The following is a 27,652-nucleotide window of genomic DNA, read 5'->3' on the forward strand; positions in this document are numbered from 1 at the left end:
TCACGCTGGGGTTTGACTGCTTCCTTTGATCTCTGTGGACACCCTCTTTTCCTTGCGTCCTGCATACTCGCCAATAAAGGAACCGTCCTCGTTGAACTGAACATCCTCATCACCATAGTCCACCAGGCTGTCCCCACTGTCCCCTGCTTTGATCTCTCCACTCAGGGAGTGCTGGCTGCCCTTCAACGGCTTCTCATCATTGTCACTGCACAACACACAGCACACAAACAGGGGATTTAAAATCACCTAATTTCACTCATGGCTAAACTCTATGGGCTTGATTTGGTGAGGAGGACATGGGCACAGGCTTGACGGGCCTTAAGAGCTTCAATGAAGAGCTGCAGTGATTGGCATTAACATTTTACCTCCCACTGACTGTAGAGAAATGATGATCACATAAATGCACAGTCAGGAGTGTCCTAAACACCTTACATTATCTCTGCATGTGCATCAGTGTATGACTGTGGGGTGATCAGAATGATATGGGGGTATTGATGTGCATGTGGAGCTGATGCAGATGTTGAACCTGCACATGCTGCAGTCATAATGTGCATTGTAACTCGGAATGAAGGGACTGAGATGCACAAGCTGCATAAGTGGTTAGTAATGAATGACAATTAATTATACAACTGGAAAACCATCCCATAAACGGTTATAATGTGCATTATACTGTATGACGATTTTTATTAACATTATGACCATATGCCTCTGAGTTTATGGTGACATTGGATAGTGTTTAATCACAGAGTGGTTCAGGGTTATTCATCATAACTATAATGAATTTGGTTCTCTTTGTTCTGGTATGGAGGGCCATTCATTTAAAGGGCCTGGCACACAGCACTGCAACTCTGACATATCTTGTGACCACATGAAGACAGATGCATACTTTAAATGTGTGACTTTTGACTTCTGTGAAGTTGTGCTCTCTGGGAGTGTGTTATGAATTGCACCACTGGAGGATTAATGAATTGAACCCATATAGAACTGCCCTGGAGATTAGCTGCTTTCAATTACACAGATTGGTTTTACCCTCCTGCTGTGTGTTGGGCAGCCTTCATTTAGCTCCATTCAAAACAAATTTCAACGTCTGAACAATGAGGCAGTTATTTCTAATGAACTCTCTACCATCACATTCTACCTTATCACAATGCACCATATAGGGGTGATACCACATCAACACCAATGATGTGTAAACAACAACAGAAGGATTTGTTGCTGTTTACCACATGCTTTTGGCAGTTACTCAGCTCATTACATGTTTCGAGCAGGGATGTCTGTGAGGATCCGTGTAAAGTTCATGCATGTAGGGTTGTCTTCCAAATCAGGAGAAATGCATAGTTAGAATTATACAATATGACACAAATGGCAACATACTGTAGGGTACAATGCAATATTGTTAGCTGATGTCTGAAGTGATAGTGGAATGGTGTTTTGGGTTTTGATGTACCTGTATTCACAGAATGTGTCATCATGCATCCCCTGGGACTCCAGGTCTGGGTGAAGGTCTTCTTTCTCCTTTACTGCTCAGAGAGAGAGAGAGAGAGAGAGGGATCAATCGTTACAGCAAGACTACAGTAAAACATTCAATAAGTATGTTTTTATTTCTATGAACATAACTTTGAAAGCACATTTTGTAACCTCTGTATTTCCATTTTTTTCATGTCTGTAAAATGTGTATTATTTATTTTCTCAAACCCTGCGATGGTGATTCATTGATGTTTCATTTTGTAAAGGAAAGTCTGAGTAGATACAGTATAAAACAACGTAATGATATGTGCAACATGAAAAAGCGCTCCACTACTTCAGTACTGTACATCCATATTATAGGTTCGCACACATTCAAAAGTAACAGCGAATTCAGTGTTTGATGTCAGCAACACTTCCTGTGTGCAGCAACTGAATTGTACTTTCAAAAGGAAACAGGAAGGCAGAGGAAGTGAATGAGGTGGTACTGATGCTTAACGAAGGCAACAGAACAAAGCTATGTGATTTGTTCTCCCTTTACTGACATGGTAAGTGATACAATGAACAGGAGACAACTTGGTGGCCATTAACTGGAAAGGATGAAAGCTACTGTAAACTACCCCAATTTCCCTAAAGAGATGAAATAGCACTAAGATACCATAGTGCTTATGCCATCATCCCCTTTACTGGCATGTACCCATAACATGTGCATATCTTCTATGTAAAGTGTTCTTTGTTATTCCAATTCAGCATTTTTGAAATACATTTTAAATGATAGAAATATACTGGAAAAGCATATGCTCCCATCAAGTTCCAATACTCTGCATTGCATTGAAATGCTAAGCAGAGGTGTGATGTATATTTACACGAACAATATATCAGCTTAAGTATTTCTGTAATGGTTTCCAGTGTGATGTACAATTTCTCTTTAGCAGTAACAACCTAATAGGAAATATAATGACACTTGTGCAATGATTAGTTAGCATTCAGAAGGTGCAGTGTGTGTGTTTGAGAGTGAGCACCTACCGGAATACTTCCCCCCTTTATTTCTGTTGACAAAGCAGGCGATCAACACAATGAGGGTGAGGAGTGCGACGGCACACATCAAGCCGATGAACCAGCCCTGGGTGGAGATTCCACCATTGATACTTGCCAGACCTGAGGAGAACAACAACACTCTTTGACCTTGACTTGACTTGGCCTTTCACCGTGAGGACACTTGATTGAATATTTACATCGACAAAGGCTATCTGATGCAAAGGCAGAGGCAGCAGGGTACGCTGAAATGGAAATGTACCAGTATTAATATTAAACAGCTAATCCGCTTGTCTAATTAATCAACTGAGGAAGCTGTTCAAATGTAATTCCTCTCACCGAGTCCACAGAGCAAAATCAAATCCTATTGACACTGAAAGAACCATGCGTGATTCCTTGAGTCACGTTCAAGGACATTCTTGTACCTGCATACTACTCAATGAGACATCAATTAGTTATGGTGCTTATGTGAGTCTGAGTTCGTAATTTGGATATCCCTGCTCCTCACCTTGGGCCCTGGTCCTGATAACATCTTCAAAAATACTAGAATTATCAACCCAGTTGTTAGTCATAAGTCGCACAGTGTACTCAGTCCCAGGTTCGAGCCCCTCAATGATGTGGAAAGTCTTTGAGGTGTTTAGTGCCTCAGATATCTTCCAGTTACCTTTACCTACAGAAGGTGCACAGTTAGGGAGGTTAGTACTCATCAGAACATGTAGCATCCAGTATTGATTACTGTGCATACGAAGACATCTAACACTATGAAGGTACACAAAATGCTACATAATGTTAGTTACATGCCTTCACCAAGGAATTCAAAATGACCTTCAAACTGTATCACAACAACATTGACTAGAAATGGACAGAGAAATAATCTGATCTTACGGTTGTTCATATATGCAATATATAACTCAGATTCCTTGTGCTCGCTCCCCGGAATCCAGCTGATATTTGCAAAGCTGTCACTAACTGAGGAGCTAATATTCAACAGGGCTGGGACTGATAAACAGATGAGAGGGAAGAGAAATGGTAGAAAAAGGGTTAGTAAAGGAGAGAACAGACCGCATCCACCAAACTGTCAAAGACTGGCCCATGTGTTGCTATTGTTTTCAGAAGAAGGAGCATTCCAACAGCCTAGTGTTAGGTGCGCTTTTCATTGCTACAGTACTACTCTAGGATGGAATATAGACTTGATGTTGAATGAACTACAAGTAATGAAATTGTAAGAAAAACAACAACACCAATGATATGGAAATGTTATATGACAGCCAGCAAAAGCTAAATGAGAATCTATAGACAAACATGCATCCACTGAAACCTGCAGACGTGTCAACAATGCAAAACCTTGCTTACTGACGCCATACATAATACATTTTCCACAATTCAATACCACTAACTATCATTATTCAAATCACATGGATTTAACCTGCTGCAGTATACGCGTATCATTTTATTAGGGCTTAACAATTACATTTCTGTGGTGAGGATATGTCCCTGTGCCCAGTTTCAGCTCAACCCAAGCAGAGTGTTTTGCAAATATTATTTAATAATGGAGTAATAAAGCTTGTGGACACTGACTTGATTTGAGTCATCAAAGAACCGCAGGAGCTGGGTGGAGTGTGAGAATTATGTCCTGTTCCTTATTGCCAAAGTAAGGCTGGTGACAGCTTTTGGCCAGCTTGGTCAACAAAATACAATCCCCTTCATTTCCCTCAGGCAAACATGCAAATCTTAGACTGTCTCCAGCTCAGATGCATTATTTGCTCAGGTGATAATTCAGTACACAAGGACACCTGTGTCTGTGCTGCCCATCCCTGTGTGCACAAATGACACACTCGTAATGTTGATGTATGACTCTGTAACTATGGTAATTCCCATCATTGGCTTTGTATGATGACTTCAAGTGACACAGGGCCCAGACTAAAAATATCCCAGGGCTGGGCTGGCGTGTGTTTGTCATTGCGCCGCTCAGCCTGGTATTAAACGCTGCAGAAAGCATCTGCTCCCTCAGCAGGGATTGCAGGCGCTGCCACGAGGTCTGAAAGATGGCTCTTCAAAGTCAGAGGGCTCTTTAGAAGGAGAGCCCACAACATTGAAATATTCTGATCTACCGCTTTCAACAGCTTCCACTTATCCACTTATCTCAGTGTCCCTTAAATATCACCCTCCCTGTAAGAGCTCACACACCTCCTTAATTCTCCCACAGCTCAAATGGCGCTATGGACGATTTCTTGTCCAGCAGCACTATTGTTGTTTGCCCAGTTGAAGGTTACATGGAAATGTCAGGCGACTGTTTGGTCAATATTCTGCCGTGTACAGGAGGACTGGGGCCCAACAAATCAATCCCTTACAATTAGACATATTTGTCCTGTTCGAACTACAACACTCTACGCTCACACCACTGGGTAGAGTGGAATAGATCTGAGAACAATAATTTGATATCCCTGATGAGATTGTTGAAGTATTTGTCCGAATTCAACTTAACATTAATGCTGATGAGTTTTAACATGTTTATGCAGTAAAATCCCAAACAGTTAATTATTGTCATATCTTAACACTAAAGTTTACCTATGTCTATTATTGCCCTACATAGTGTACAGTTAGATGCATGTGTATACCTATGGAGGAATGAGTGGCATTGGCCTTATTGGACACTGAGGTGCTTGGAGGTGAGGGAATAGCAGACTGGCCTGAAAAGAAACAGATTTTAAGATTATTGACTATTTTTTGAGTGAAGGAGAGGGCTATTGTACAGTCTAGTGAAGAGTTTAGGTGTTAGCACACAAGGATAGGGGGGCGAATACATTATTAGTTTCTATTCTACATGACAGACTATTACAACAAATGGTCAAGATAACAACTACTGCACTACAGTACCATCATCAAATAACTATAAATTAAGTTCTAGAGTGGTTGGATGTGATTATAAGGAAGCATTTGTATTACAGGCAGCAACTATTGCCATGTTGTTTCAAGAATATACAGTAAATAAGTTAAAGCTTCATTTGATCCCTCTGCCTGTGTTACACATGTACCACTGAGCCTGGTGTTGTTAGAACAAAAGTCAATATTAATTTAGAGATTCACTAATGAGATAGGATTAATATGAATTCATAATTAGGATACTCATTATCATTGTTATTGCAGAGGAACCCAAAAACTGTCTAAAAAAAGGAGTCAACATTTGATCATGAAAGGAGGCATCAGAGTGTTCACTGCTGATGGCAAGGGCAATTATCCACAGATGAGGAGAGTATCTGCATAGCATCTCAGGTCTGCATTCATGAAATAGTATGTGTATTAGTTGTTTCTGACACCAGTATCTCTAACTGTCCTCATAATGCCTGCAGCTTATTCAATGACACAGGCCATACTTGCGGTCTCTATTCACATCTTTTCAACCATCATGCACTCAAGCTAATCTATGTTAAAGAGACTATATCTTACAGAAATCATACTGACAGGTATATCCAATGAATAGCATGAGTGTTTGGAAAAATGGAGATTCAAAAGCTACTATTGTGTCACTAAGGATATAGGGTTAATGTACAGTATGGTACACTCATGCAGCTATTGATAAATCGGAATATACCTGAGGGTATGATTTACAGTAGTATTACTCTACAGTACTTGTGTGTAACCCTACATAAACAGAAATGGACATACTGGAGTTGACAGTGGATACCGCTGCTGAAGCTGGTGAGAGAGAGACGGAAAAGAAAAAGAAATGCATTGCCAAGCAGACATGGAAAGTGGTTTCAACCACCACACCACACACAAAATGTATCATCAAAGATAAACGCAAGAAGATGAATACCAAAGCAGGCATATATTTCGCAATTGCAAAAGGGAAAGCCTTGGATACATTGACATGGCACTGCAAAGCATAGGCAGACAAACTGTGATATACAGTAAGTAAGAATGAATACTTCTAAGACGCAACATGTTTCCCTACATACATGTACCGGGAGCCCTATTAAATCAAACCATGCAACTGGATTTCCAGGTAACTTCAACATAGGGCATGTTTGAATTAGCATCCAATTTAGTTTATTTTAGTTTCACACTACAGTATGAAATATTATTCTGTTATGGGGGCAATCTGGGATTCAAACAATAACAAAGCGTTCTCCCCACTACTTTATTTGCTGAACAGATGAGGGATGGGGCTGGAGAAATGTAACCAATGTAACTCTCAAACACATAGACGGAGCTAAGGATGCAAGGACTGACCATCCACGAGAAGAAAATGATAGCTGTTTACAATAGTGGTTGTTTACAATTACATTACAACAATACAATAAAACAAGTGTATATATATTGGGCTCCGATGGGGAAGACAGTTAAAACTAAACTCATATATCAAAAATCTAAAATTCTTGATTGATGTACCAATTGATGTACCAATCCCAGGTTACCCCTTTCAGTATACAAATCCACACATGCATTCTATGCACCAGATAATAGTGTTGGATTGAATAGGCAGCTTTGTTTAGTTGTATATTTAAGTCAGTTGAAAATGTAGATTGGAAGAGAGCACCCAAATCAAATTACCTTTGTTCAACATAAGGTGTGTGGAGACTTTCTGTGTATGTGCATATACTCTCTATCACACATTCAAGTGCACTTACTTATATTCATTAGATTGTAATCATATTCCATTGGTGCCACAACCTTATCTACCCTCCCACAGACACTTGAATTGACATTGCAGTATTCAACTGAAGTAGAAATGACATGTAATTCATAAAATAAAATAATGGATTATATGCATAGACCCAACATATTACGATTACTTACACCTTACCAATTCCTATATGATTATGCAATATGATATCAAAATCCTCAGTTTCTCCTGCTGAGGGCAATTGTCTTCTTTTAGCTGATTGTTTCATAGTGCGCATTCTCCCTCAAATCAATAAGCACTTGCTCTTTCATGACAGTGACAAATGAGACTGCTCTCACACCCTTATGATATTGTTTACCCACGTAAAAATTACTTAGATGGAGATATGAAACGCTGAGCCTATATCATATTATTGAATTCAACTTCCATGGTAAATGGCTTGGGCAATCCATGCCCCTTCTCCCTCCCCATTGGCCAATAGACTCCCTCCAGTCTCAATGCAATGTGTGACTCACGTGCTTCTGGTGTGGTGGTGCACTCTTCGCTGACAGCAGTCCCACAGCCCACTGTGGTGCAGGATCTCAGGTAGAACTTGTACCTGCTAACCGCCTCCAGGTCACGCAGGATCCACTTGGTGGTGTCAGGGCTGCTGATTTCCACTGTCTGCAGTGGCCCCACCTCCTCTGTGTCATTAACTACACACAGAAAGGGATTGGATTATACGTGGCTTACACTTGGGGTTCATTTAGGAAAGGTGAAAGGAAAGGGGAAAGGGAAGGATCGTCTCTGATAAAAAGCATCATTTGACTGATAATTCCTAATGACTAATGGATTCTAATGGATTTACTCTCTTTTAGAGTAATCAGACACTTTATGTTAGTATCTATCACATCTAATTTGCATACACGTTGGATAGCCCTCCCTGGTGATGAAACTGGCCGTAAATGTTACCACTGAATCCTGTGAAACCTGTGAAATATGAACTTCAGTAAGGCCTCTCTGAAGTTGGGCTTAGCCCTTGAACAGCTGTGCAGCCGCCTTTAAATTCCTCCAGTGCTCCTGGTGCCACTCTGACAGCTGGCTGCATTATCCTCAACATTTCACACATGACTTCCTTCAAGGGGACTTCAAAAAACCCCACTTCAAAGAGCTCCATCAGCTTTATCACGCTAGCACAATGAATACATCCCATCTTCTAAAATATAGCATGACACTTGGCCCTCTTGTGCAGCAGAAAAATCAAACTCAATTAGCAAGAGATGCTGTGCAAGAGCTGTAGTTGTGACTTAGTAATTAGCCTCGTCATGGTTACTGTCCAAGGACAGAGACACACACAGGGTCAATTTGTCCTGTGATGCTGCTTTCTCCTGGGACTGTGGGCCATTGTGATGAAGTCCCTTCTGGAAGGGACGGGGTCACTAACACTAGACCTTAAGAGACTGTGACACTGCGGCCTGGGTCAGTGCTGCTGAAGCCTGATCATGACACACAGGCCAGTGTCTTTCTCCCTGACATGTTTCCTATACACATGCACTGACCCGACTCTAACCTTACTGGTATCAGAACAACACAGTGATTTTCTTCAACAAGGATCACAGGTTAGACTAACAATGAGTTATACAGTACTGAACATGGTGTCTCCTGCTACTGTATGCTCTCTAATGCATTCCAAATTGAATATTGAATATTTATAACGTGTTGTATTTTTTCTCACTCTTGCTTACATCTAGCCTGCTTTCATCTGCTTACATTATCTGTCATGCATACATATACTGGAGGCAAACAGTATAATGCACAACTGGTCATTAATTATTCAAAAAGGGTAATTTACAAATAAAGTAGCAGATCATGGAATGGCTACCCCTCCATTTTGGTATATCATTCAGTGTTAAGGGGCCTTCCCTCCATTGAGCTCTGCTCACTCATCCATCATTCGCCGATGTGGCCACTATCCTCCTGCTGAGACTTTTTAACTGAGATTTGATTGCAGCTCTGCATGTTTTTCTATTGCAGGGCAACAGTCTAATATTAGCAGTGAGAGCTAGACAAGAGGGCTTGTGATTGTTATGCATATAGCATGCAAAAATGTATACTGTATGCATACTGTATGCAATCACACACAAAGCAGCACAACAATATCTCTTAGTGGTAATATCAAGGCAATACTACGAGACATACATCCATTGGAGAAGGACTGTTACATGTAAGAGGCTTGAGTTTAACAAAAAATACAGTACGTACTTAGCTGATACTCTAGGATGTATCCTGTAAGAACTCCATTAGGCTCAAGTGGAGGTGCCCAGACAAGAGAGACGGTGTGCTTTTGAGCTTCGTCTACCCTGAAAACAGGGTTTTTCTCTGGAACTGTGAGACAAAAAAGATAATACCAATAGTAAGCAGTGTAATACTGTAGGCTAGAGCACAACCCCTTATCTCTCTAGTTGGAGTTATTTTCTTCTACAGTGGAACTGAATCAATATGTTACATGGCGTTTCCCCATTCTCTCAACCCCCCCCCCCCCACCCCCCCCCCCCCCACCCCCCTCCAGTCTTACCTCCCTCGGGGGTTTTGAAGTTGACGGGATGGCTGCCTGGCCCATTGCCCCGCCCGTTGAAGGTCATGAGAATCAGGCTGTACTCAGAGAAGGGCGTAAGCCCCGGTACCATGGCATGGCTCCTGTCCCCCGGGAAAACCAGAGTGTGTTTTTCCCCGTGAGTCTTCTTTGTATCCAGAAGACTGCGCAGACGCCACCAGTTTACCTGCATGACAGAGGACACACAGTGTATGAGTCTCACAGGTTATATGAAAAGGACTATAAGATCACACACATAAAAAAAATGCTTCTATACAGGTTTCCGCTGGTGACTTGTGCAGGGGAAACATTGAGCTGCCAGGGGCAGTGAGACAGAGTGAGGTGAGAGGGCCAGGTGATCCAGCGAGGTCAGGGTCTTTCCCTTTAAACTGTGTCTAAAAGCAAAGGGATGTTTTGAGGAATTACCCTGTAGCCTCCCAGATGTCCATGCAGCTTGTCCTTGTGAACACGCGACCAGCTGACCTTGACCAGCGAGTTGTTCATCACCTCCACAGCTACATCATCAGGGGCTGCAGAGGGGACTGCAGGAGCACGCATGCACACACACACACACACACACACACACACACACACACACACACATTTAGAATCTTCAAAAATGTTATTCCATTGAAATGTCATTGTTTAGTCTATAGTTCTAAATAATCTCATACACTTTCAGGGTGCTAGGATTTCACTAGTAGGGAATAGGTATCGCTTATTGCCTCAGTGATGATACAGACATCACCGCAACAAAGGAGCACAAAATCATAATCTCTGATACAATGACATTCTTAATACATTTATGATCATCGGATTTGGACTCTTCCTAAATAGGAACTTAATATAGGACACTATGGAACAATCAAAACACAGAACTAAAGGGAGATTAAACATTGGTGGAGGTAATGCTATATCTATCACACTTTATTTATGTTACTTCATGACCTGAAGTAAAATCCTGAGGGCAACTCCAAAAGAAAGCTGGAGATAGATATAAGTAAAAAAAGGTAAACAAAGGTATTTTGCAAAGTGCTAAAAGTAGGCCTAATGTTCAGCAAAGCTGGAGAGTCTACCATACTGTATAAGTGGAGCAGGTGAAAATGTTTGAATCAGGTTTAATTGGATACTTTGACCTGTGGGTTGTTTGGCTTCTGCTCACACATGTATTGCACTTGATCAGAGGACTATGGCTTTTATGGACTAAGCAGAGGGCAAAATGGAAGCATTTAGTTATTCTAAAACTAGCAAAAAATTCCCTCACAAAGTATCTATGTTTTTTTGTATCACAATAGTGCAGTAAGACAGGTATATGGAAATGGAAATGATTCCTGCTTGTTACACAAGTTTATGACAATAAAAGACGTCACTCACAGTCCTCTCCTGAGTAGCCGGTCACCACTTTCGGCTCCGGTCCCCAGCCCTGGCGGTTCCTGACTTGGATTTTGATCTCGTATGGCACAAACGTGGGCGTGTTCTTCACCACAAACGAGTGTCTTTTCACCACCTGCTCCTGCCAGTCCTCCTCCACATCCTGACGCTTGTAGCTCACCTTGTACTCTAGACCTGGACCATTGTGCTCAATGGGTAACAATGGCTGAGAGAGGTGAGAGGAAAAGGATAACAGTGGAAAAGATAGTTCCACTTCTACAGGAACAATGAAGCATTTTGTTTATCTTTCTACATCTTGGCTACTGCAGGCTTAGTATGTCAAGGCAACATACCAGTATGTGGATCCTAATCATTATTTTATGAAACAGAGTAAAACAATAAAACAAAAAATGGCTTGGTCCTGCTCTTGAGGCACCTCTCTCTGACACAAAGAGCTGGCTAAATTTTCAGATGAAGAAAGATCGGGTACTTTCCTTTCAATGGCACAACCGTGGAAAATAGAATCAGATACCATTATCCACAAAAGCAAATCATTAACAATGAGAGAGCTCATAAATCCAAGAGCTCTGGCTACATTAGCATGGTGGGGCAAGAAGATAATAGGTGAAGGAGATTCATCTTTTCACAATAAATCTGAATTTATGACTGTACATGTAAAAATGTCTCCTCCGTTGCCTTCCTTTTCACTTCCTTTTCAAGCGCCACAATAGGCAGCTTTCACAGTGAACCAATTCACTGTGATCCCTCAAAATTGGCTTTTATAAAGTTATAAATCACACAATGAAATATCAAAACTAGGCCAACTACTGATATTTCTATAGAAACAATTCTTATTGATAATTGTATGTGCAATATTGATAACACTAGCCTCTATTCTATTTGAGTAAAGAGAGATTCTTTGATTTCTCCGCAAAACGTATTCGTAGCTGCAGTGAATTATTCACTACTCTGATGGTTGCCTATAGTACAGTGTGTGTAGTGGAGGGATATTGAAGGACCACACTCTGGTTCTTACCTCCCAGTTGATATCCACTTCATGTGGGAAATGACTTTCGATTTTGATATTTTCAGGGTTCTTGTCAGGGGCTGTGGGAAGAGAAGAATTATGGATTTTGTCAGTATTGGAATTGTTAGTGAAAGAAATCTCCTGTGAAATATGCACATTAGAAAGCAGATTATCAACGAGAGTGGAATCAATTATCTCCCAGGTTTGACTGTTTGAAAGTTCAACAAGCGGCAGAGACAGCTCAGGTGGCCTGGAGTGCCATATTAAAGAGGAGGATAAAACAACATGAGAAGAGGCATCAGACCTGCTGGAGGGGTTTTGTATCTCTCTGTGGGCTCGCTGGGGCGTCCCCTCCCCACAGCATTGACTCCAGATACACGGAAGCGATAGTCAACATCCCCATGAAGTTTCAGGATTGCCGAGGCGTGGTTTCCAGGAACTCTCAGAAGCTCGTTCCAGTTCCCCGGCTCCCACTGGCACTCCTCATACTCAATAATGAACTCTGTTGACAGGGGGAGACACACAGACCAGTCCCCAATCTGCCCAAGCACTTGCAAAGGGGCTGCCTATCTAACAGCCAGCTGTGCTGCAAAGTCCTTGGACCCTGCAGTGAGCATAAAGTTCACTCAAAAACACAGACAGCTAATTTGTGCTGGGATGAATTCATATCAGACTTGCACAATTATAATTCATAAACTTACACAAAAATAAAGTACTAATTCCATTTGAGTACATTGTTGCCACATAAGTAGCCTTTCATAGACTATAGGCTGATGCTCCAACATGCATCCAGTACTACTCAGTCATCTTGTTTGTTACGTTTGCAGAGGCAAATGGATGGCCCTATTACCAGTGGTTGAGCTGTTGTGGTCATCCCCAGGGATCCACTTCAGTTTCACACTTCTGCTCTTCTGTTCAGATTGCACCAAGTTCTCAGGTGCATCAGGGACATCTAAAAAACAACATTGCTTTGATAACAAACAAAGACACAGCATCCTCTGGTGTGGAAAGGACACGTGAAAGAACTTGAGAGCAACAAGATACTGCCAGAAGTGTCCAGTGGAAACGAAGGAAGGAGTGACTCTGATGCAGTGATTTCACATGGTTACAGTATCCCTTGGTGTATGTGCAGGTCACATCAAAAGAAAGCAGGGGTATTGAACAATAACATGATATATTCAGAGCTGTGGTCTAAATACATATAAGTGTTCATTGATGTATTTATAGTATGTTGTGCAATGTGAATACGATGCCCTGGGGTGTTTGGCTTTGACTTATGGATCTATGCTTTGATGTGTCATGTATTACTGTTTCGCTGGGGGCTCATAGGTCACATGACTTTTGGGTCAGAGCAGACGTGATGTTTCTGACATGTTTGCTCACCCAGCACAATCAGCTGTGCAGAGGCCTGGGCCATGTCCACTGGAGTTCTGGCCACACATTTATATGTGCCCTGGTCTCTGTGGCTTACATTGGTGATCTGCAGTATACCATCCTCCACAAAGTATCTATCGACAGAAAGATAGAGACAAAGTATTGATTGGTGCAATCTAAAAGCAAGTGAACTTTCTGGCTAGTTTTAGGTCTGCGACACCAAAAAAGGGGTTGTCTCCTACCCAGACTTCTCTGTGTGGTTTAGGGCTATCTTCATGTCATCTTTTTCCCACAGGATCTCAAAATCGTCACTGAAGGACTTGTCATACTCCACCAGGCATGAGAGCTGGGCTGTGGTTCCTCTTAGGATCTGCAAGTCTTCTGGGGCCTCCACTATTCTAGTGGGATCTGAGATCGATGAAACACATTACTCTATTAGTGGCATTTAAAGGGCATGTACAAAGCATAATAAGCAGCACATGTTTGTCTTATGGCATATCATATATGCTTTCTCATATCATATATAACTTTACCTTTAACATCCAGTATGGCAGTGATAGCAGACATGCCCTCAGCGTTTTTAGTGTAACATGTGTACTGCCCCATGTCCTCTTTTTCCACATTATAGATCTCCAATGATCCATTCTCATGAACTGTAAACCTTGGTCCCTCCACAGACCCTGTTGAATCATCCTTGTTCCTGTAAAACATTAAAAGCAACCAATTAAGAGTCTCCACTTGTGAGAGGAAGTTTTTCCTGTACAAGATAACAATTTTGACATCCTTTCTATGGTCATTCAAGAGTGTGAAAATACCATGAAGGAGGTTTTAGATGTTGATACTCTGCATGTTTAAGTTAACACTGCAGCACCAACAGGGAAACACATTCTGTAGACAATTATTATGAGACGATGACACCTTGAGGTCTACTACTGCTCCCTGCTGGCCTCAGAGAGGAGATGATGGAGCTGGAGAGCCGGCTCACCATGATATAGTTGAGGGAGGAGAGCTGAACACGTTGCAGTGCATGATCACCCCCTTCCCCTCCACAGCTGAGTACTCCAGCCCCTCCTCAGTCAGAATCATGGGAGGAAGATCTGAAAATGGAAACATATCCCAGTCAGTGATGCAGTGTTTCGGACATGAATAATACTTCCCAACACATTTGGAGGGATCTGAGTGTGGTCCTTCACCTGAACAGACTCCACAGCAATGAGAGACTCAGTGAGTCTATAAATAGCTAGAGCTAGGACTGGAAAACATGAAGCAGGTGAAGGCAGACTGAGTGATGTGAAATAGCTATTGTCATCCTCCTTGTGTTTAATTGCAATTCATGTTGTAAGAATGGCTGGACTGTCAGTTTGATTGTCATACAGTTTGAAAATACTGAAAATGAAATTAAAAAAAAGAAAACCGAAAGGGAAAAAAAATGAGAGTCTTATAATTTATGGACAAATCATCCTTGAATCGTGTCTTTCTCGCTCCATTCTTAACAAAGGGAGCAGCTGGGATTCTGCTTCTAGAAAATGTCCAGCTTTATTAACTCCTGTGTCACCATAAAAAAAAGGTAATTTCTGAAAGGCGAAAGAGAGCATATTGTTTTTTATCTGCACTTATAAAAGCAGCACATGTTTGTCTTATGCCACCAAAATCTGAATGGTCTGGAGAAACCTGTTAGCATATAAATGCCGGAGAGCTGGCAGGCTGGTCCACGGGGAGGGTAGCTAGCTAGCCTGTTTGGAGGACTGTTGCTCACACACAGCCTTCCTCCACCATGCCCTGAGAGCCATAAGGCAGTGCCAACACCAGCGCCAGCTCTCAAACCAGACACAAAACCACTCATAATCTTCCAGTGACTAATGCCCATGTCTGTCAATTAGACACAAACAAACGACCCCGTCCAACAATGGGATTCTTTACTGCATTTTCATCATCAGACATATTCCTACTTTAGATAATGTGCTCTTTAAATTAAGGCTCTCAAGATGTATGCTACTCTTTATTGGTGACCATTAACTTATTGACTTATTAACCATTAACCATTTATTGCATGAACATGATAATACATTTAAGCTTGGTGTAATTGGATGGCTCCATTCTTTAGAGCTCCCTGCCTCGAGTTAAGCGACCACAACATACAAGTATATAATATGGCAGGGAGCCCATAACTTATCAGACCCCCTGTAGGTAGGCTACATACAGAGCAACCTAGCGGGTGGAGGCTGGGAGTGGTGGGTGGGACGACCACACAAAACTTGCTCTCATAGCCAGTACAACCACGTAACAACAGTTGAACACTATGGAGGTGTGTTAACTTGGCCACCTATAAGCCTCTGTCTCTTGAGCATGTGACTGTGGTTTGCATCCGTGTTTGTGCATCCGTGTGAACCAGTTGATGGACAGCTGCGCTATTGATTTAGAGTGCCCTGCCTGAACTAACACTATGCTCCATGTAAAGCCTCCTAGACGCAGAATGTAACTCTATACTTTCCGAGGGGCAGACTGAATAAAGCAAAGCTCATTCATATACTTACTCATAATCATGATATTAGCATTGGCCAGAAGGGTTCCATGTCTGTTGGAGGTTTCACACTGGTAGACTGCACTGTCAGAAGCGTTGGCATTGTGCAAGACGATGGTGTCATCAAACACCTCCCGGTTGGATGCTGGGACCTCTGCAACCAACAATGAAATGCATTAATTGCGGCAACAATCCGCGATATTATACATGTATTGTTGAGGTTAGCTAAGAACTTACCCTCGAGAGTCAGTCCATTTACTCTCCATGTTATAGTGGGCTGAGGAATGCCGGAGGCTGAGCACTTGATGAGCACATCTGAGCCAATCATATTCAATTGGCTCTCAGGTTCAAACACCCACTGAGGAGGCTCTGGAAAAAAACACACATCAAATACAGACATCAGAAACCAGGGAATGGACAAGAGCAACATTTACCCATCGTAATATTATACCAGAGTTAGGATAAATAATCACGCAAATTATGCTTTTCTAGCGTTTTCTTCCTATCTGGAGCCAATGTTGAATTGAAGTTTCTGATACAGTCCTAAATGGTAACACCTAAAATGCACACTAGATGACACTGTTTCCTGTTAAAAAACAGTTTCAGATAGACTTCATTATGTCAGATACTATTACGCTTTCTAGCTGTTGTTGATTGGATGGCTTTGCAGTAAAACCCAATGGTGCAATTAAATCATTATATACATTTCCAATAAGCATGGATATTCATCATAAGACTTTATAATTCCAGTCTGTATCTACTGAACTCAGTTGACTTACCTTCCACTGTTACATCAAAGTAATGGACAGCCTCTCCATGAGTGTTCTTGGCCTTGCACTTGTACTTCCCATTGTCTTCCTCATCCACATCGGGTATTGTCAGGAGTTTCCCATGGTTCCTTACAGTGGCTCTGTCAGCCATCCTGCTGTCCACTTTAACCCATTCAATCTTCGGAGTTGGGCTGAGAGCAAATGGTATGGGCAGAGTGAAATGGTTGATTTACACATGATCACACAGTCGCTTCACATTCTTCTGTTCACATTGTAAATCTTTGATAGAAAGACGTGGTTTTACTTACAACCCCTCTGCGATACACTCCAGTAGTAGCTCCTCGCCTTTAACCAGCTGTGTCTCTGACTTGACACTAGAGGGCGACAGAAGACTAGGTCTTCTCCTCAGGAGGGAGTTAGCTTGAAAGATGAAATAGAGACAATCAAGAATCTGTGCTTAGTGAATTGAACTGATATATAAATCCATTTTGTTTCTCGAGGAGGCAATATGACGAGTCTAACTCTTCTTCTGGCAACCAACAATTAATCTCCATAATTCACATTTTAGAATGGAAACAAAAATGCATACTGTACGGCACAACCAACAGGTGTGCTAGACAGGGATGTGATATGAAATGTAACTCACCATGACCAGAACTGCTACTTGTGTCACTGTTTGACTTAGCTGAAATGGAGGTGGGTAAGATATGAAATTGTGCAAAAACGCCCATAAAGAATACAATGAATAAGAAACAAACGGTGACATCAAAATGACGGCAAATAAAACTTTGAAGACTCTGTTTGATATTGAGAATGATCTTCATGATCATAGTGACAATGCAATGATTTCAAGCTTTTTCCCAGGCACTCTGGAACTGGAAATCAATGTACATTTGGAAAATGATAATACGTTTGGGATTCCAAACATAAATGGTCATCATGATGATCAAATGAAAGCCAATGTCTGGGTTTTGTAGCTTTCAAGACCCAAAACTTAAACTTTCTCTGTGTTTAGTACAGTTCATTAGATAAACAAAGGACATACTGCTCTTGACAATGACAGACATGGCTGTTTTCTGCACGATGGTTCGTATCTTGGGGAAGGCAGCGAAGCAGCAGTAATCCCTACGGCTGTCCTTCTCCAGAGCATTGGAGAAGAAGAGGTCCCCATTGAGACCCATGGACACTCTCTCATCCTGCTCTATGTGCTGGAGACCTGAGGAGAAAAAGAGATGTATTCCCTATTAATAACATCTCAGAACATTACATTTGAGCTACTGTATCTCAATGTAGCAGCAGACACAACCACAAACAAGGTGTGATGGGTGTGTGGGGACATGTTAGTCACTCACCAATAGTCATCCAGTAGATCTGAAGTGGAGGGATTCCTCTTGGAGGGTTACACTTCAGGATGACAGCCTGACCCTCCTCCACCACTATGGGATCAATCTTCTCTTTAGGAAACTTCGGAACATCTGACAAAATAAAAAAATAAAACACAAATGAAAAAAATGAATGAATCAGTCAGCCATTTCAGGTAGTTGCCTTCTTCTCCAGCAGGTGGCAGTCTCCCAATGCTTGTGTTTTGTGCTGGTTGTGTGAATGGGTGTTTGTGTTCCTCTGAAGCATCCAGTAAGTGAATCAAATTCTATAGCACATTTTTCAGATGTTCGCTTGGAGGGAGAAATAGACATCATTACTACTGTTGTTGTGCCGCGTGTCAACAGTGCTGAATGGTTGAAGCATGACCAAATTTAGTCACAGTTCCCCTTGGTGTGGATTTCTTTGAAGATTTAGGTACTATGCTTTGGAACAAAATGAAAAATGTACCCGGGGAAATGACAGAGAGGCTAGATCACACTCCATTCCTTCCCAGAGTGTATATGGGTGTAGATGATAGGCAACTGGGGGTGGAATGCTCTAGAGTTTCAATGACTTTCTGTCATGGCCAATACAATGAACAGCTCACGACGGAGCAACTCAGTCATTACATTGGATTCCAGGCCCTGAATCACTTTGAAAGAACTGTAATAGAGCACCATAGGCTCAGAGATGTATGTTACTCACGGGGCACAATGAACTCAATCTCCTCCGATATGGCGGTCCCCAGTTTGTTGAAGGCGTAACAACGAAAGGTTCCCTGGTACTCTGTGAGATTCCCAGTGTTAGGGATCACAAACGTCCCTGAGTCCTCCTCCCTCATCAGCCTTGGGTCGAGGAAGGGATCAAACTCTACCCCGTTTTTTGTCCACATGAATCTATGAAAGAAACAGTTCAATCTCTCACTGATAACATTCAAATCTATAACCTTGAAATATTCTGCTGTGAACTTGTACCAAATGTACAAGTCCGTGCTCCGTTTCCAAGGTTGGCTCTCAGAGATTCACACCATGAAATCAAACACACAAACATAAAACTTAGTGCCAAAGCTATGGTATCTATTGGTCTGCTAACAAGCTCTCTTGGGCTGTCTCTCTCCCATCTGCTGGGGATGGTACAGTTACACAGTACTCACTCTGGCTCGGGGTTCCCTTTGGCTTCACACGTCATGGGGAAGTTCTCGTCAAAGGGGAAGGCGATCAGAGAGCTGGGGGACTGAGCCGTGATGGTGGGCAGCTGCTCAACTGGGCAACAGACAACAGAGACAACACTCTTGAGACAACATACCAGAAAACTACTGCAGGTTTCAACATATGTCTCACATTCAACAATCTATCATCACAATGTTGGTGTATCTATCACCATAATGTTATTTTTCATTTAATTTAATGATGTTGTATGTCTACTGTGTATACCACACAGCTTGAGCTTGGCATGCTATTCTTTGTCCATGCTTAACTTGTTCAAGTGAGACAAGTCAACAACAGTAGATATCAGTCGGTATCAACAGTGGGTGACTGGTCAGCATGGCCAATGGAGTTTCTAAATGTCACACGGGGACAGTTATCAAAGACCATCCCAGTATAATATGTAGGTTTGTTGAGGATATGGAGGAAAATGACAATAAACGATTTTCATATCCTACACATGAGCACATGAGCCTAAAGAGATTAAGGACATCACTAACGCTGGCTAGGGCATGGAAACTTATGGCAAACTTACTGTTTACATGACCTAAAACTAGAAAATCCATGGCAGCAGGAAAAAAAACATCACCCAATAACACAGACAGAAGTTTAAGCTTAAGGATTAATAATAATAATTTTTGTTATAGACCTTTCTAAATTAATGTTATCACACTTTGTGAATAGAACAAAATAGAAGATTGTTAATTGCATTTATAATGATTTCTCAACATTAAACTGTTAGTTCAGGATTTTGAATGTTATATAAGTATAAGTATTATATATATAAGTATATAATTCGAACTGAGAACACTTCCTGATTTGAAACACAGGCACTCAGTTTTGAATGCGCCCATTGCCTTACGTCTGATATATACTTTTTTTATCTGACCAATTCAAAACCGAGTGGCCTGTATTTCAAGTCTTCTCAGCTCTAATAATATACTTCTATGCTTGTAATAGTAGAAATAACTAAGTGTTTTCATATCGACATGTAAGGACCACAAAGGAATGATATGGCTGTAGAATTTCTTGTGGAGATGTTTATGAGTAGTCAAACTGAGAGCGTAGTATGAATCCCTGTCCACTTCCACTATATGGCTTATGCTTGCAGCCAAGCCCAGCAGTAGATGCTCAAGAATGCGTCTTAGACTGAAAAAAGTATCTTGGTGAGACTTTAACATAAAAAATCCTGAACTAACCCTTTAATCATCCCCACACATCAACATAAGTGTGCGTTGCATTTTCAAAAACCTGTTTGAACTGTTCTTCCACGATCAGGCCCTTAAGAGATATTTCTGAATAATTTAAAGGGAGAAAAACTTGATAGCTGTTTCCAAGGAAACAGCAGCATACAGTACACAGCCCTAAAGTAAGAGAGTGAATAAACCTGACTTAAACCAGATAAAACCTATACATATTAAATACATTTTGATATGATTGAACACATTTTAACACGCTGGCAAACTGTATGCTGTGTAACTACTTATAGGTACCATAGGCAAGTGAATCAATGTAATTCAGAAACATGAGTAAATCTGCATACACATATATTTGTCATTAATTGATTCATTAACAAACCTCTGGGCACAATGTATTTTCACGCAAACCAGTGAGTGTGAAGAGGGTTTAGACGGTTTTATGTTAAAGATAAATGCTAAATTTTCTGTAGTACCTAACAAATTAATTCCTATGGATGGCTAAGGGACTAAATAATCTGAGAAACAAAATCATTATACTGTACTTGTAAATGAGAGTATTTCATATGTAGGTGTCCAGTCCAGATGCCTGATTGGAGAAGTAGTCACTTACCCTCCAATGGGATGTCAATGGCAGTGGTGAGGTGAAAGGCACTGACACAGACGACCACGCCCAGTAGGACAGCCAATCCTGAACTCCTCTGCAGCCTCATGGCTCCACAGCAGACAGCAATCTCAGAGTTCATGGAGGAGGATGTGATCAGAGCTGCTCTTTCCAAATCTTCAGTTCATCTATTTGGCATGCAAAAGACGCGGGACCTGCGAGAGCACAGATGACACAGGCCATGGATACACCCACAGATAGGCAGGCAGACAATCAGGCAATCCCAATTCCAAACCCCAGGTGGCTGAGAGCTTTGCTCTCCTCAGCCAAGCAGAGGCATATAACACACCATAGTCTTCCAGCACTACAGTCACTCGCATCAGCAGGGACCACATCCTGTGCTTTTTGCATCAAATGGTACTGTGACAAAGAATATACATATTAAAGCCTTATATCACCCATTCCCCAGGGACACAAATTGTTTTCTTGTTTATTGTCTGTGTAGCAGAGGGAGTATTTTATTTTTTTGCTCCACAATGTAACAAGTGAATAATAAATAAATATGTGAGGCTGCCTGTGGATATATTAATTCATGGCAGATGTTCCAGATTCAACAGAAAATTATGAATTCATTCCACAACGGAGGGAAAGATTTACATCATTAAGATACAATACAGCCAGCCCATTCTGCCATCAGGCTGTTGTTGTTTTGTTGTCTGTGTGCTTCTCTTTGAATATTCAAACAGATGAACACAGTCATATTTATCTATGAAAGCTGCAAACATGGCTGTCAGGAGGCTTGTGGCATTAATAACACAGATGGTTAAGACTGCAGACTGAGTAACCTGCTATCTGACAGCCAGGGGAAGGCAGAGCTCAGGGTCCTTTTCCTCAGACAGACCAATGGCTTCGACCATAATGAGCTGGCTCTGAGGGTTAGGTGGTGGTGGTGGTGGTGGTGGTGGTGGGAGAGCTATGTGCAGGAATCTCATACAACATTGTTACCTACTACACACTTGTGTTGTAGAATCTCTAGGATGTCAGTTCATTAGTCTTCCTCATGTTGGCTGTGACCCAGCTCATTAGGTTATTCTCGTCTTGGCTCTAATTAGTTAAACACAGAGTAGTGCGGACCAGATGCAAAAACAGCCAAAATTTTTTCAACTCTTCCAAAAGCGAGGAAAAGAGAAAATTGCTCAATCATAATAAGGTACACTAACAAATGGAAATAGTCATCTCAAGCATACACATCCAGTAATTACAACTGGTTGGAACTGGTGTCATTCTTCATGTTGATGGGGCTTCCAATTAATGCCAAAAAAGGGATTTGTGTTGGGAGAGCGAATCCCTGTGTGTTAAGCTTTTTATTTCAGCAGGACCAACCGGACACAAGAGATAGCCATGCTCCAGCAGCTCTACAATTTGCAGAAAACATCTGGCTTTTTACGAGTGTATTTTCAATCATACAGTTTGTGCTCCTCTTTTTCTAATCTACTCCATTGGTTAACAAATTCAATAGGAAACACCAGGGTCAAATGCCAGTTCAGGAGAAGTAATTGAATAATTGACCAGGGAGTGAAAAAGTCGATTTAATTTCTTTACAGGGCTCTGTTTTCAGATGGACATGCACCCTGAACCCTGTCCTCCATGCCTCATGCTAATGGTATTAACTCAGTCTGGGGCCTTTGTGACTCAATTCTGGTTATTTTGACCCATTTGGTGACCTCTCTGATGTCACCGGCAGAGCCACAGACACAAAGTGTGCAATATATCCACCCTTAAGCACAATACAAGGCCATTCAATTTCTTTCAAAACCCAAGATTGACATGGCTTTGTTGAGTCCAGAGAAATGCCCCAGGCTTCATTTGTTGCTCCCATGTCACTCTTTCCCACACATGGTGATTTATATTGCAGGGGACAGATTTAAATGAAAAGGTAGGACATTGTGCTAATTGGCTTGTGCTTTGTTGGGAGGCCCTATGAGTTTAAGAGGGACATTTTAGAGTCCCTGCAAGACAATGTGCTCTCGTTACACAATTGTGCTCGCCCAAAGCCTTTATCAACGCCACTTAAATGGATTACGTTTTGTTCATACTGTGCTTGATCACTTGCCATCTGATTTAATTTGTTCTCCCCCTCGTTGAGCATTTAGTGAGATCCAACTTGGCCATCTGGTCAGGGGAGGTCCATAAAACACAGGACTAAACGAGTGGGAGCTGTGATTTCGGAGTCCTACGGTACAGTATAGGAGCCTATATGAAGCACATTGACTGGCCTCGGGCTAGACTGGTTTAAGGCCCCCAGGCTGTTCTTAATCCCCTCCTTCAGTGGCAATCGCTAGAGCCTGAGACTGATGAAGATGGCAGGAGGTTAAATGCTGCTTGCCCTGGGAAGGCCGATATGAACTCTGACCTCCCTTAGCTGAGGCTCAGAGGACAGAAGACGTAAGGTGGAGGGAGATGCAAAGGGGACAGGACCAATCTGGTCCATATGCAACCTGGAGCCTTGTTTTGAACCCTCTCTGACTGACTGATATAGAGTGTTCTCACACTCTCCCTCATTTACAGTACCTGCCATGATGTGCAAAATCATTTCTCATTTAGAATGAGCACGAGGCACAAGACTAATAACTGTGGAAATGTAGCTGGCAGATTGAGAGTGTAGTCACTCCTGCTTCATGCCCTCTACCTGCTGGTTCATTTGATTGAGGAGCCCCATCTTTATAATGCAACCCCTAGGCTGAATCCTGATCCAAAGACCCCAGCTTCCTCCTCAAACGAAAGACTACTGGCACAGTTTTCACGTTGGCATGCTCTCTATCACTTGCCTCTCACATCTCAGCCATCTGGGCTGGAATGGAGTTCTAACCTTGACCCACACACCAATGATAATTCTAGGGGTTTGTTGAAAAACAGTTTTTTCACATTTCAAAAAGTGTTACCAAAATACAATTCATACATGAGGAATTATCAAGAATCTTAACTGAAATGGTGAAACTATGGGATTCCCTTAATGAACAATTTCCATTAAAAGTTGCAATGCCCTTCAGTGCCTCTTTCACAAGCAATGCTCTCCTGTGCGGCAGACAGGAGTGCACAGGCCTACTGTAGTTTTATGTGCAAGCCTGTAATGGGATTAAGCAGATCCTCGCCTTGTCAAACTGGATTAAAATATTCTGTTCACTAAAGAGCAAGGACGGGAAGACAGCAGCAGCACACTCCACACACACTCCTGGTAATACCTCACTGAATCCCATTTAATCACTGAAGAACAATTAAAACAACGGGAAAATTGATTAACATTAAGCAGCAATTAGCCTGCATTTCTGTTGCTCGTAATTAGAACATTTCTTTTTTGTTTTCTCTTTTGTGTTTGCGAGGTAAATTGCTCATTAAGTTCACAAATGACTTGAGACTTCCTCTGTGAACATGTTGATTGTGTAGTCTACATTGGGATGCAATCTTGCTATTCATAAAAGTTTACTACTACTCACATTTACTCTACTCATATTTCTTCTTCATTTGCGATGGATTACATTCTAACCTCTGGCAAACGGGCAAAGACAGATTCCTCTGCATGCGGGTGACTGCTATTCATGTATTATTAAAAACTTGAGCAGCGGGAGCAAAACAGAAACAAGCCCCTTAATGAGATTAGGAAGTCAGAGCAGTATTAAATAATAACCTTTTCTAATTGAGATTTGGCTCAATTCCATTCTGCTTCAGCATGCCTGCCACAGAATGAACAGTTCAATTACCACACCATTAATATTTCAGGAGTCTATGAAGAGAGCAGGTGGATGGGGACTGGGATTGGGGCTGGGGCGGGGGCTGGGGTTGGGGTTGGAGCGAGGTTGGGAGTTGGAAAAATGAGGTGAGGGACCGGGATGTTGAGGAATGAAGCATGGCTCTTCGACGGGCGGATATGAAGTGGTTTCACTGATGAACTGCAGGGTCAGTGACCTATGTCCCAAGTGGAGAGATGACAAATGACCCTACTGACCTCAAATGAACTGTCATGACCAGAGACCGAGAGGGACACATCCCTGGGTGACACTACACACCGTATATGACTGAAAATGCATGGGAATCACTTTTCAGGCCAGCATTAAACATCAACCGGATAATACAGCTAACAGTGCAGTGCCTTACAGTAACATCATCCTGCCTCTATAGCCTACAGGCATCGTGCATTTTTTCTGCATAATATTATCATTTCTAATGAAAAAAAAAAGAAAAACACTGGATGAAGAGATACAGCTTGTTTACTCTGCATTACTTCAGGTTGCCTTTTGTCTATGCATTTCCGGACCTGTCTTATTAGTCTTTGCTGAGTGATTACAGTCTCTTTCATGAGTAAAAGAGAGGTAGGGTTTTTCTCTTTGTCTAATGAGTTGTTCCTTTGTGCTGCTAGCTGCTGAAAGCTGGGTTTGTCTCAGTGAAATATGAAAGCCTGCTGAGCATATTAAGGCACAGCAGGCACATAAACTGTGGAGTGCATATTCTGCTGCAATCTCCTCCAAGCAATTCACCATTACTCTTCATTTAAATTTGGGGAAATCTAAACTATAGGACCAATGCATAATTCATTTGTTGAATGACACACCAGCGTACAGTAATTTGATGTGAGCACCAAAGCATGTCACACAACACAATTATAACATATGACTAACTGATGTGTACATCTGAGAGTTCAAGGACTGAGAGACATCATGGTGATGCTGACAATGCTTTGAGACAGCAGAGTAAATATGAATAAAATGTCTCACGTGTAGGTCTATAGCAGCTATGGCTCAAAAGGTATATGGGCCCTGCATTCAGAATATGCACAGAGGCTCTTTTTTTAGCTCTCTTTGAAGTCCTGAGTCACAGAGGAGTGCCTCATGCCCAGGACAATCATCATATTAGTCTGTGATCCACTCTCAGAAGCCAGCAGTGGGATGGATTCAGAGCCTGGACTGTGGGGACAGGGATATGATTTTGTGTGAACTAACGCAGCAAGGTCCTCCTCACTTTGATTCACTCCATCTGACTGATGTTGGCAATTTCCCAGGATGAAACTGTGCCACAGTCGGACATGATGGATGGGATTTATATCACAAATCCACGCCTCCATCAAACCCCCAAGCAATTTACTTCCATCCAAAACCAGGAATTTCTGATTCCCCCAATGCAGGTACAGTATAGAGTAATACTATACCGAATTGCAACAGGAATAAAAAAAAAAAACAGGCTATGTTGAAAACATAGGCTTTTTTTTCTGTCCCCTAAAGTCTATTTTTTTGGTAATTGAAATTCTTGCCTCCAATCTGTGATTTATAGATAATACAGTATGATGTGTGCAATTCATCCTGTACTACTTCCTGGGCTTTACAGCAGGACATCTGGACAGCATTCAGCGAGCAGTTTAACACAGCTGTCAGATATGTGCTCTGGTCCTAAATGTCTCCAACATGCTATGGGGTTGTGGGGAGGTAACATGGAGGGAAATGTGATGAGGTGAGAGCAGTGTCAGAGATTACAGATTAAAGACCTCAAATGTTAAAGTGTTACATCCCTACTATATGTAAAGACATTAGAGGTGATATCACCCCAGCACATGTATTGTAGAGTTCTTTTAGAGGATATTTTCAATCAGTGTTTATCAATGTAAAAGACTATCCCTTTCAGAGTGTAAACTTTACCCAGCCTCATTATACTGATCATGCAGTGCTATACTAAGTTACTTCAAATCTATAGTAGACTAAAATTAAAAAGTTAATGTTCAAAATCAGACATGATTTAACCCAAAGACCACCTTTACCAGTACATTTATCTAATTTCTTTCCTGATTACAAAACAATGTTAGTATAATGAACCATATTCATTGTGTGACAATGATACAAGAAATACTCACATGAAACAAGGCATTATTGCTCATGAATCTTGCTAAGAACCCACAATGAATTGAGCAATCAGTAACAACAAAGGTTCTCCTTTGACTTTCAATCACTAATAAAACATGGTTCTGAAATTGCTTTATTGCAAAGAAGCCTCTTTCTCACTTCAAAACATTTAACATGTGAACCCAGACAATGTTGCTCCTCTCCTCCCTTTGAGGGAGAGGTCCTCTTTAATGCCTCCCAGTGTGCCTCCTGCACGTGCAACAACCAAAACAACTGCTACTGTAGCTCCCTCTGACACATCCCATGACAAGACACAGTACTTACAAGACTTAACTTCATTCTCAGTGTTGGTCCCGTTTGAGGAATGAACAACCCTTCCCTCTCCATGCAATCAAATCCAAAGGAATAAATTCACTTCAAATTCTCTGTCAAAATCCAAGAGACTGCTTTAGATGCGTCCGCTTGCGCTGGATCCTGTTACACAAGCTTGGGACAGAGAGAGAGGCACTGTAGACACATATGTTGCCAAAGCCTCTAGCTTGGCAAAGAAGCTCATTAAGCCACTGACAATCATTCCCACAAAGCCCGATCTAAAGGCTATTCAGTGACTGTGTACAAAAGAGAGAGGTAAAATGGAGG

General features: G+C 41.7%; 1 protein-coding gene across 1 annotated transcript; it reads right to left on the reverse strand.

The window, feature by feature from the left end:
• On the reverse strand, positions 1 to 27,447 carry chl1b (cell adhesion molecule L1-like b; the record flags this gene model as incomplete). The annotated part of the gene is made up of 27 exons (XM_083668008.1): positions 27,338 to 27,447; positions 21,138 to 21,343; positions 19,277 to 19,385; positions 18,829 to 19,019; positions 18,114 to 18,236; positions 17,807 to 17,977; positions 17,408 to 17,446; positions 17,070 to 17,181; positions 16,771 to 16,952; positions 16,229 to 16,360; positions 16,005 to 16,145; positions 14,456 to 14,567; positions 14,004 to 14,170; positions 13,713 to 13,878; positions 13,480 to 13,604; positions 12,947 to 13,048; positions 12,401 to 12,598; positions 12,106 to 12,176; positions 11,073 to 11,295; positions 10,125 to 10,240; positions 9,681 to 9,885; positions 9,368 to 9,490; positions 7,642 to 7,821; positions 3,008 to 3,169; positions 2,491 to 2,622; positions 1,448 to 1,520; positions 1 to 205 (listed from the first exon to the last, which is right to left on the reverse strand). The coding sequence occupies exons 2-27, from the start codon at positions 21,268 to 21,270 to the stop codon at positions 1 to 3; spliced, it is 3,693 nt and encodes a 1,230-aa protein (XP_083524134.1). The 5' UTR covers positions 21,271 to 21,343; positions 27,338 to 27,447.
• Between the last annotated feature and the right edge of the window lie 205 nt (positions 27,448 to 27,652).

Source organism: Argentina silus (assembly GCF_951799395.1).
Source record: "Argentina silus genome assembly, chromosome: 4".
NCBI classification, from domain to species: Eukaryota; Metazoa; Chordata; class Actinopteri; order Argentiniformes; family Argentinidae; genus Argentina; species Argentina silus.